The sequence below is a fragment of the Eleutherodactylus coqui genome, chromosome 7 (assembly GCF_035609145.1).
Source record: "Eleutherodactylus coqui strain aEleCoq1 chromosome 7, aEleCoq1.hap1, whole genome shotgun sequence".
NCBI classification, from domain to species: domain Eukaryota; kingdom Metazoa; phylum Chordata; class Amphibia; order Anura; family Eleutherodactylidae; genus Eleutherodactylus; species Eleutherodactylus coqui.
The window spans coordinates 149,135,271-149,147,341 of NC_089843.1; the positions used below are offsets into that span (position 1 = coordinate 149,135,271).

The following is a 12,071-nucleotide window of genomic DNA, read 5'->3' on the forward strand; positions in this document are numbered from 1 at the left end:
GAATTTAAAACTATATGAATTGACTAAATGAATGAGGATTATAATGAAACAAGTATTCCTATTTAACAATGATAGATTATAGAATACCGAGGGTCGGGTGATCAGTCACCTTTGTGGTTGGTGTTTATCAATATTGGTGTATAAAACTGGTTTGACACTTTTAATGATATGGCCTAATGATGCTAACAGTCCTAATAGCGAAACGCGTTGCCACTCATTGTATGTTCTGAATAAACATAAAGATGTTGATGTTTAAGCCCCATTTACACGCAATGATTATTGCTCAAAATTCATTCAAACGATGCCTGTTGAGCGATAATTGTTGCGCGTAAATGCTACCATTGTTTGCTTTTCGGTCGAACAATGATTTTTAGTTCAGCATAAAAACCATTGTTCAGCGGGGCAGCTCATAGCAGGGACCGCATGCTGTGATTCTCCACGGGAGTGTTGATAACATTGATTTCAGCTGCTGTCCCATGGGAGAACAATAGAGCTGTATGCAGATAACAGACTACCTGCTGTTATCTGCATACAGCTAAGGTAGCCTCATTTACGTGCAAATGAAGCTAATAAGCTACTAATGGGAATAAGTCCCCTTTAGTAGTTTATGCAAAATGATCGCTCAAACGGTCATTTAAGCTATCTTTTGATCGAATTTTGAGCAATCATCTTTGTGTGTAAATGGTGCTTTACCCTCCCTGGATTGCTGGAAGCATGCAATTTGAAGCTCCATTGTTTCCTTACACACTACTAGTCAGCAGAGAGGAACGGAGTCGGCAGCCACAGTGAACATTGCTGTGTGAATTCACAACTACTATAGGTCGGCGGTAACAGTAGTGGTGATTTTTACGCATTGCAAACCGGTATACACAGGGTGTGCTTTTTGTTTTCTTTTATGCAGAATCCCATAAATTTATGCATGTAGAATGGTATACCATGGGGTTGCATGTGGAATGCCCCCCATGTGGAACCATGTGGCCTGCAGCTGTAGAATCACCCTCCTCATTTTTCTCTTATGCTCCAGGATACAGTTAAAGCAATTGTAAAATCTGTATATGAACAAAGCAGCTGCTTTAACTGGAAACTAAATGTGCTCCAAGTTTCTAACATATGTTAATATTTCATTGTGGCCCCTTTAAGAAGTACAATATAAGGGATTCCTGCTTTAAAGGGATTGTTCAGCTTTACAAAAAATGGCTGTTTTCTTCCCAAAACTGTACCGCACCCCTTCAATTCAGCTACAATGAACTGATTTGCAATTCCACAACCAACTAGTATACAGTTGTGAAGCTATTATTAAAAGAAAAGCAGCCATGGTATTCTAATCCTGTACAACCCATTTAGCCCTTTGCTATCCAATTTTGGATTCAGAGTTCCCTATGGGCTTTCTCTTTCTGCCATTTTACAATGGCGCCATCTGCTGGCTAGAGCCAGTACTGCAGTATGTGACATGCCGGAGAGGCCCCCCCCCCCCGACAACAGAGCAGCCAGTAATATACAGTAAGAATACCCTGCTGGACGTCTTCCGACATCGGAGTTGTACAGGCTTTAATCAGAACGTTGGAAGACGTCAGACAGTGGATTGGAAAGGGTTAAGGAATGCAAGCTAAGTGAATTGATATTTACGGAAATGGAAGCAAAAAATGTTAGACTATTTTTCAATTGACATAGCTAAATTATTTTTCAAACATCGTCACTTTTTCCTAATCCATGTCTGATGGACGTCCTTTAGCATGGAGCATGAGGGTGGGTTATTCAAGTGAAATATGTTCAAGCGTATTCAGGAACCTCTAAGGTTCATTGATACATATCCACACATCAAGGTCAACCCGTTTTCTGTTTTCTCTGGTAAACCGTATAGCTTACAGGAACACTGTGGGTAATCATTTTTTCCAGGTCAATGTAAACGGAGGTGTAATTAAAAAAATAAGCATGCGATGTTGTCAAAGAAGAGTCTGTGTTTACAAATTGGCCACAAAGGAAGACCAAAGCCGTAGAGGAAAATCACTTTTGGTGGAGATAACCTCCACATAGCAGCATCACATAATTTGTCTAAATAACTGGAAATTTTGTGAGGTTGGGCATCACTGTGGTACAGTGAAAGGTTCCCTAGTCTTCTTTATACCCTGGAAGGACATCAGAAATAACTTCATGTGGTTCAGGGTTGGGCTTGCTGGCACTGCATAAAAGATGAAGGCACCCTTTCATTTCTAGAAATTCCAATGAGGTTCCTTCATCTGTCCACCTCACTCTGATGACATGCTTGGAAGCAATCAGGAACTTTCCCACTGGGAAGTATTACTAGGCAAGGATATTTAATACACAGCACATGCATGGTAAGAATAAGGTATCCGTTATTAATACAGGATATGTTTGAGGAAAGCAGATAAAAGATAGCAACAGATGGTATTCTATTTGGCAAGTTTTTCAATGGACCACGCACTGCCAAAATGTAGCGGGATCTGATATAAAATTGCAGTAACATGTTGTTGCAAGTGATTGTAATAATATCACATTAATATGATAGAGGGCTATGCTATTAAATGGCAGGGATGGGCATTAAGGCATGAATAGTAATCTTCCGTACATCCACATGGCATATTAAGCCCTTGTGATCTTCCATTTTGTCCTTGTAAATAGTCATGATCAAAATATAACCTTTTAAAAATCCTCTCATTTACCTGTAAGGCTGGGTTCACACGGGGCGTAATTGCCGCAGAATTTCCGTGCAGATGTTCTACACAGAAATTCTGCCTGCGACTTTTCATCCTGGGAAAAAGCAGCAAAGGTGACGAGATTTGCAAATATCTCATCCACACGCTGCGGCCGCGCTGAAATTGACATGCCGCGCGGAATTCAAAAAAGCGGCATGTCAATTCTTTCCCTGTTTCCGTGGCGGCCTCTCTCCTCTTTATGAGGAGAGATGGCCACAGTGGAATCCAGGTGGAGAAGCCGCTGCAAAACCGGCGGTCATTCCGCAAGATTTCCATGGGATTTCAGTTTTGTGTGAACCCAGCCTAAACCTTTTTGAAAGGACAAACCAAGAAAGAAAAGTCCTTAAAGCACATACCTAGCATTTAACATTTTTTCATTAATGGACATTACAAGCCTTGGAACTTTATAATGTCTAATTAGAAAAATAGTTTTTTCTGCAGTTATCAGGCTCTTTTCCCTTCCCCACCTCATGCACTGGCTATAACTGATCACTCAATCTGAATTCACTAATAAAATACAGACACATGAAGCAAAAATGTAATTGACTTTCACTGTGATGACTCAGTGAATAGATCTGCTGTCCATAGATGTCTATGGAAAGGTCGGGGGGAGAAGGATGCAGCAGAGCGACAGAGAGAGATACTCAATGATAATCCTGTTGCATCTACTAATTGTTTTCTCTGATTCCAGTACTGTAATACCATTACTGCTCAGTACTTGTATAATGTCCTCCATACTGCTGCTTCTGAGCATCTGCTACAGAGAGTTATTGAGCAGGATTTCCTCTTCTCTATCAACCCCGATGAGGATAGGTCAATAGTTTAGTCTCACAAAACTTCTTTAAGTAAGGCAGTTGCTCCCCCATATTATCAATCAGCTCACTGATTGCTCTTCATGGCATCCACTATGTTATTGATAGTCTAAAGAATCTTTAAAATAATGCTAAAGCCCATGTTTAGGCCAACCAAAATGGCTGTAAATGATTGTTCTATTACTTTTTAATACCAGTGCCGGTCTGTATCTACAAGTATGTACTGTGTTGTATTATAAATAAAACAGATTTTGACATTTTCTCATATTATGAGAGAAGAACATCGGCAAAATGTGGTTATTGACCACATATTTAATCACTAATAGGTGTGGCCATATGTTCTACCGATGGCCCTCCAACACTGACAAATATCAAGGGCTCACATAAAACAGTTTTGCTGTCATACCAAATTGCTGTAGTCTATAGTATCCAAAAAATTAAAGGGGTTGTCCCGCGGCAGCAAGTGGGTCTATACACTTCTGTATGGCCATATTAATGCACTTTGTAATGTACATTGTGCATTAATTATGAGCCATACAGAAGTTATAAGAAGTTTTTCACTTACCTGCTCCGTTGCTAGCGTCCTCGCTCCCATGGAGCCGACTAATTTTCGCCATCTAATGGCCAAATTAGCCGCGCTTGCGCAGTCCGGGTCTTCTTCTGTTCTCAATGGGGCTCCGTGTAGCTCCGTGTAGCTCCGCCCCGTCACGTGCCGATTCCAGCCAATCAGGAGGCTGGAATCGGCAATGGACTGCACAGAAGCCCTGCGGTCCACGGAGGGAGAAGATGCCGGCGGCCATCTTCTGCAGGTAAGTAAGAAGTCACCGGAGCGCGGGGATTCAGGTAAGCGCTGTGCGGATTTTTCTTTAGGTCCCTGCATCGGGGTTGTCTCGCGCTGAACGGGGGGGGGGTTGAAAAAAAAAACCCGTTTCGGCGCGGGACAACCCCTTTAAGGAAATTGCTGTGAAGGAAGAGACATAGAACGCAGTATAGTGTGAGTGTCATATTATAAATATTACTCAAATAGTACATTATATTAAGATTTAGTGGCTTTAAACCTTTCCATTGAGGAAGTTGAGGTTGGCCAATATTAACCTGAATTGTAAGGAAAACACATTATCAATTAAAACCTGGAAACTCTAATCTCTTGCCAAGGGATAAAAGTTAAATGCTTTGCAGTTATAAAAACAAGTAGAGCACAAAATAAATAAGGCAGTTAGAATAATATACAGTTGGTAGAAACTAAAAAAAAAAACCTCCTTTGCCTTGTGTAAGCATATTGAACGTACGGAGCTTTATGAAGCTTAACACCTTACAACTGGACCACTTTCCTGGAACGTACCGCAGTAAACAAGAATACTTTGGTGTCTAACCATATGGTATCAGTACGGAAACTCAATACATCATCATAATGCCTCAGAATTAATCTGAGAAACCCTAAAAAATATATTGAATATTCAATACACCACCAGTGGAAATATGAATAGGCTTGATAGACTTTAACAAATGTGTAGCCTTCTTGATCTTATCCTGTTTGTTGTCCGTGGCAATTATCTTTTAGTGTACATTTGTAGAGAGGCAGCGGACTGTTATGAGCATTCTCTGATTATTCGCGCTGTAGGAAATTGGTTCATGCAGCAATGAAGCAGAATGAAATAATCTAACAAATACCTGGTTTATAGAAATGTGCTGTTTCGGTGTCATCTATTGGTCCGTATGCAAAATGGGGAGAAATGCTGTTTTGCATGATTAATTCACTGAGTGGCAGAGCAGGTCAGCTGTCGCTGAGAGAGGAAGAGCGAGTGATCTAGCTCGAGATCAGGGTGAGATGTGCAGAGAGGAGATCACAGCTGGACTGAGGATAGCTGCCTAGTTCACAGGCTGCTGAGAGACTTTGTGCACTGCTCATCACTGTCTGGAAAAACCCTGTGCTCAGGGAAGACTCCTAGATGTGACAGGCAGCAGGTAGATGTGCTGCAGAAGACTGCTGTAAGGTCAATGATGCTAGGACCACAATGGAAAGAGACAAGTCGGACCAATACATAATCACTAGAGATGAGCGAGCATACTCGTCCGAGCTTGATGCTCGATCGAGTATTAGGGTGCTCGAGATGCTCGTTACTCGAGACGAGCACCACGAGGTACTCGTCTCGATTAAACGAGCACTGACCATTGAATTCAATGGAGCCGGCAATACAGCCAACTCTATTGAAAGCAATGGGCTGCCGGCCTACGCGGGATGAATTGTCGGGAAGGGCTTAAATATATAAGCCCTTCCCTACAATTCATCCAGAAATGTGTAAAAATAAAAAATATATATATATTTACCTGGTCCCGGCAGAACGATGTTAGCCCATTGAATTCAATGGAGCCGGCAATACAGCCGACTCCATTGAAAGCAATGGGCTGCCGGCGATCGCGGGATGAATTGTCAGGAAGGGGTTAAATATATAAGCCCTTCCCTGCAATTCATCCAGAAATGTGTAAAAAGAAAAAAAATATATATACTTACCTGGTCCCGGCAGACGGAGTTCAGCGCGGCAGGCTGCAGTTCTCCTGAACTGCTCTGAACAGCTGTGAGTAGTATTCAGCAGCAGGGGATTTAAAATCCCCGCCTGCTGAATCAGATGCCTCTGATTGGTCACAGCCTGACCAATCAGAGGCATCCCTCACTCACACCCATTCATGAATTCATGAATGGGTGAGTGAGGGCTGCCTCTGATTGGCTCTCAGCTGTCCCTGCGCTGAGCCAATCAGAGGCAGCCCTCACTCACCCATTCATGAATTCATGAATGGGTGTGAGTGAGGGATGCCTCTGATTGGTCAGGCTGTGACCAATCAGAGGCATCTGATTCAGCAGGCGGGGATTTTAAATCCCCGGCTGCTGAATACTACTCACAGCTGTTCAGAGCAGTTCAGGAGAACTGCAGCCTGCCGCGCTGAACTCCGTCTGCCGGGACCAGGTAAGTATATATATATTTTTTATTTTTACACATTTCTGGATGAATTGCAGGGAAGGGCTTATATATTTAACCCCTTCCCGACAATTCATCCCGCGATCGCCGGCAGCCCATTGCTTTCAATGGAGTCGGCTGTATTGCCGGCTCCATTGAATTCAATGGGCTAACATCGTTCTTCTCTGCCACAGCTGTTACAGCTGTGGCAGAGGAGAACGATCTTTACGCTGACAGTGGGGGGGGGGGTCTCACTCTTGCCGCTATTGTGGCTTAATAGTGGGACCTGGGAACTTGAGATGCAGCCCAAAATGTAGCTCCTCGCCTGCCCTATTCGTTTCTGTGTCATTTCCATCACTTTCTTGTGTTTTGCAGATTTTCACAAATGAAAACCTTAGCGAGCATCGGCGATATACAAAAATGCTCGAGTCACCCATTGACTTCAATGGGGTTCGTTACTCGAAACGAACTCTCGAGCATCACTGAAAGTTCGACTCGAGTAACGAGCACCCGAGCATTTTGGTGCTCGCTCATCTCTAATAATCACACAACTTGTCAGATCGAAAGCCATCAGCGGACTCTGGGAAACCAGTCACTCCAACACAATACCGGCAATGCCTTGAGTTGTAAGTGAGGAAGAACCTCAGTAAAAACCAAGTATACACATGTAAGCATTTTGTGTCCAACAGCGAACAGGCTTGTTATACAGGAACAGTGATAGAGATATGCCTCTTGATACAGTCGGACATTAGCATATCAGTTGGTTTGGACACATGGTGAGGGTGCCATTATTTAATCAGAGACAAGTCTGAACTTTGTTACAACTTGTATGTTCAACTCTTAATCTTATCCTGGAATCCTTTGGGATTTGGAGCAACCTTTGTACACCGCTCTGATATGCCTCAGGGGGGATTTAAGGAGGAAACCCCCCCCCCCCAGCTCAGTAAGTGGTACTCCATTTTTCTATGGTCATGTGGATATGCAAGAGATGTCTTCTCCGTTACAAGTCATTTCCATCGCATTCACTGAGCAGAGCCTAGATTTTCTCTTTCTTTGCATGAAATACTTCATTGTAATTGTTTTCACAATCTGTAAATTGCTTAATGTGAATACTCAGTATTGTGGCTAATAGCTAGTGATAGGCCTGTTTCAAGAAATGCTAAGGTACTTAACACTTATCAATTGTTCACTAACCATTCTTAAACCTATTATTTTCCCATTATTGGTTATAATAAAGAAATCCTTATTTTTGTACGTCCGCAGTCTACCTCCTATCCTGACCCTGTGTTGCCTCGTATGTTGTCTGGTAACTAGAAAACCCCTTTAAGAAGATCTATTGCCATTCTTCCTTTCATAGATATGCAGATTACAAGCTAAGGTAGTACAAATGAAATAGATGCTATACTTACAATTAAGCCTTGTTCACCTGGTCTCCCTGGTTCCCCCTAAAAGAGAATTAGAGCAAAAACAGGAATATAACCATCTAATTCATGACTTTATGAAACCAGGCAGCTCACCATGAATTGGCAATGTTCTCCAGCAGACATTCATTTAGTAGACCTACTTTCATTCTTTACAATGAGTTATAAAATTGAATTAAAGTTCTGTTGTGAGGACTACTAGCAAAACATCCATATGTTTATATGTGAAGTCATGAGAACTTTACTGCTTATACACAGACAAAGAACAAATCATAAAACCTACCTTTCTCAGACTAGGAAAGGAAATATCATCAAAGGAACATGAACACTGAACTAAATTAAAGTGTAGCTTTACATTAACAAACATGGAAAGAGAATGCAACACATATTTATTAAAGGGCTATTCAGGCATGTATTATTGATGACCTATCCTTAGTATAGGTCATTAATAGTTGATAGGCTGCAGTCCATCACTTGGGAACCCCGCCAATCAGCTGATCCTCTGGCCCGTTGTCAGAACAGCGGGGCCGGATGTCCGTATCATTGGTCATAGCCAGAAGTGTAAGAGAAGGCTTCACTCCCATTGGATTGATGCTTTCTATTACACTTACAGCTCTACTGCAGTGAGGAGTCGGAAATGTAATAGAAGGCATCACTTCCATTGATTTCAATTGGGGTGAAGCCTTCTATTACACTTCCAGCTCTGACAGCAGGCCAGAGGATCAGCTGATCAACGGAGATCCTGAGTGGTGGACCCGGCCGATCAACTACTGATGAACTATCTTGAATGCCTGTTTAGTTATCTACTTATGACATAATCTCTTTAAGGGTGGATTCATTAACGGAGTACAAATCAACCACACTTTTGCTCATTTTTGGTGTATAAATTCTGTGGATTCCACACGAGATCCACACCAGAATCTGTATCAATATCCGAATGTAAAGCAAGCAGATTTTGGTACGTTTTTCTTTTCTGGCAGATTTGTATGCCACTTATGAATCCACCCTAGCAAATGAATTAAAGGCTGCTATGGTTATTAAGTTATTAATATGTCACTCCTAATAGTATACTCTTAGTGTATAGTGTATCTAATTCACTGTATGAATCAGTCTACTTGTTGACAGTTTTTGAGTAACAGATTTTTCTCTACAGTGCACTGAATAAATGAAGAATAAGGGGAAACAGTGAAAAGAGACATATCAAAAAAGTTTAATATTTTTATGTGTTTTCTTAGCTTTGAAGTCCCTGAAACCAAATGTTGGAAATAAATATGAACATTTTACATTTTGTATGCTCTATGTAAATGTAGTGCCACATATTGTGGAGAGGTGCTGACTTACTGGAACTCCAGATAATCCTCTTGGTCCATCTTTACCAGTGTCACCTGGTGGACCCCTGGGACCTGGTGGTCCAGGAGGTCCTGGTGGGCCTGGTGGCCCTGCCTGTCCTTGATCACCCTTAATAACAAGCAGATAGTTAGAATATCTCAGTAAGACAATTTGTTAGTGGTTCTTACTGTTTACTGAAAGCCTAAGAAACAAAGCAAGTAGATACAATAAAATTGTTCTTGCAGTGCTACCAGAGACTCAGAAACTGCTTTTATTGTTTATTCAAGATCCATTGCCTGAAAATGGATAGTTCAGCCACAGCAAGCAGAGAATTTATACAGGTGGGATTCCAAGTTTACCTTTCAGCATAATAATTCTATTCAATGCACAGACTACAGTTGTAACATACTAAACATAATACATGTATGTTCTCCTGAAAACAGATCCAAAGTAGCTCTTGCTTAGGGTTTAAGTAGTGGATGAAATTCTGAGCACCTGCAATCCCACTGCTGCTTGCCTGAAGCAGTATAAGGCATGCACTGCGCAGGAATGCAAAAGAATAGGCAGAGTTTGGCAGAAATAACAGAAGGCAAAGATTCAACTGCAACGTCTTCCATTAAACTAGTGTCCAAGTATTCTACTAAAACAGGAATCACCAAATATTCATTCTCTAATCGATATTTAAAGGAGCACTACATTTTCATATAACTTGTGCTCATGTAATGGTCTGTGTGTCATCAATGTTATAATGTTACTTTCATTAAAAAAAAATGTTTACTATTGTAACTCAAGGCTGAAGTGGCTGCCACTAAGGGTCTCCCTTCTAGACCCTCTGCAATCCACTGCCTGTTGTTAGGTATTGAGCTTCTGTAGGCACTGGGATGCTCTCTTAGCTTTGAGGGAGGGGCTATTTCACAGGCTGCTCCCTGCAATCGCAGACTGACAGATATGCAGACATTGTGTAAACAATCTTCATAAACTCTGTCTCTCCTGCTATTAGAGCACATATGTTTGCACATTACTTTGGATCTACTAATCATTTGGCCAGAATGTCTCTGAATGCCCAAACCTTAAAATCATCCTAGAACAGCAGAGGGTAGGCTTTCTGATACTGCCTCCTTTCCAATTGGACCAGAGGCAGCACAATGCAGTATGGGAAGTGAGGGAAAGGAAGTACAGAACAATGAACTACTGGTGGAATGGTAGCCGTACAATATGCCACCTGCCTGAAAGTGGATTGCAAACAGGGCAGCAAAAAATGTAAAAGAACACCTGAAAATCTGAACTTAAATACATGAAACAGGGTGCAAACAGTGCTAAATGAGAAGCTAAGGAGAACCTATTAGATTAGAAAACTTGCTGAAAACTCACATATGCTTTAAAATAATACAGGACAATATTCTTGTAATGTATCTAATTACATGTAATTAAAAAGTGACACCATTAAAGGTGTTATGCAAGGCTATAAAAACATGACAGCTCTCTTCCAAAAGCAGCAGCACACCTGCCCATGGGTTGTGTTTGGAACTGCGGCTCCACTGAAGTGGAAGGTGCTGAGCTGCTATACCACATGCAACTTGTGGTCAGTTGAGGTACTGTTTTGGAGGAAAGCAGCCATATTTTTCTAACCCTGTACAAATATTTTTTTCTGCTAAAGTCAAATATATTACCTTGGGGAAAAAAAAATGTAAAAATGATGTGATGTATAAATTTAAGAGACAAATCTCCTGATTCAAACAAATCTCCTAAAACCGTTTTGCACTACCTTAATCAGCCGGCGTTTAATGAGCTGCTGATCAGCAGAGAGAAAGCCGTGATTGATCTTAGGAAACACCATCTGATCAGTGAAGTGAAGTCAAAGGTTGTAGTTCAGAGATGAGAAAGTTGAAGGACAGACATCAGAAGGCCCGTAGAAAGAAATAGAGACATAAGCATTAGAAATATAATGTACGGTAGAGTACACACTGGCAGCTTGTATGAGAGGGAGCCTGTGCCTTATCCAAAAACTCATTTCAAGTAGTTTTTATTAATGTTGGTTCTTTAATGGATCAGATATACATGTGCAATAAGAGCTCTAGCGTACTTTCTTATTAGACTTCCTAGTGAGTACATTTTAGCGGACTTGGTTGGCACAGGTTCCCACAACAAGGTGCCAGCAGTACTGTCCATGTAGTCAGAGGCTCCAGTCAGCATTAAGTGACACAATCTACCATAATTTTGGTAAGTATGTCCTTGTTTGAATAAAATTGGTGATGGTGCTTCAATTGAATGCTTGATAGTCATCAAGTATCAGTATTTTGCTCCTGGACTTTACGATCTTGGTTCTTGTGCTCACGGTCTATGCTGCTGGACTCCTGACTGGACATAGGCACATCAGCCACAAACCTTGACGGTGAGGATCTGATTACTATGAAGAGCGGCCATTGAGGGGTAGCCTGGCAAACCCTGCAGACACAACATAACATAGCACCAAAACAGAACAACACAAATACACCACAAAGACAATTTACAGTGGATTATGAACAAAAGTAGGTACAATTGTTACAACTGTGTGGTTAATGGTAAATGAAAGACATACATGTGGGAAACTAAATTACTACCACCCTGTTTAACATTTGTCCAAACATTTCCACTAAAATGTGTTCTGGTTTAAGAATTCTTAAGTGCATCATATTATATAATGGGATTCGCTATTCTGCATTTGAAGGACATTGTTAACTTTGTTTAACAGTCTACACAACCGATACCCCTCTCTCATTTTACAATGGAATTCATGTAAATAAATATGTATCAGCCCCTCTCGTCAGATGGATATAGGTGGAAACAATGAGTAGTGGTAAG

The 12,071-nt window shown here is 41.3% G+C and overlaps 1 protein-coding gene across 1 annotated transcript in view; it reads right to left on the reverse strand.

Annotated features, from left to right (window-relative positions):
* COL25A1 (collagen type XXV alpha 1 chain) overlaps window positions 1–12,071 on the reverse strand; it is a 404,320-nt gene that overhangs the window by 118,474 nt on the left and 273,775 nt on the right. The window contains exons 8-10 of the mRNA XM_066573822.1: window positions 11,616–11,675; window positions 9,243–9,359; window positions 7,890–7,925 (exon numbers count right to left, since the gene is read on the reverse strand). Coding sequence (XP_066429919.1) covers window positions 7,890–7,925; window positions 9,243–9,359; window positions 11,616–11,675 — 213 coding nt within the window. The remainder of the gene's footprint in view (window positions 1–7,889; window positions 7,926–9,242; window positions 9,360–11,615; window positions 11,676–12,071) is intronic.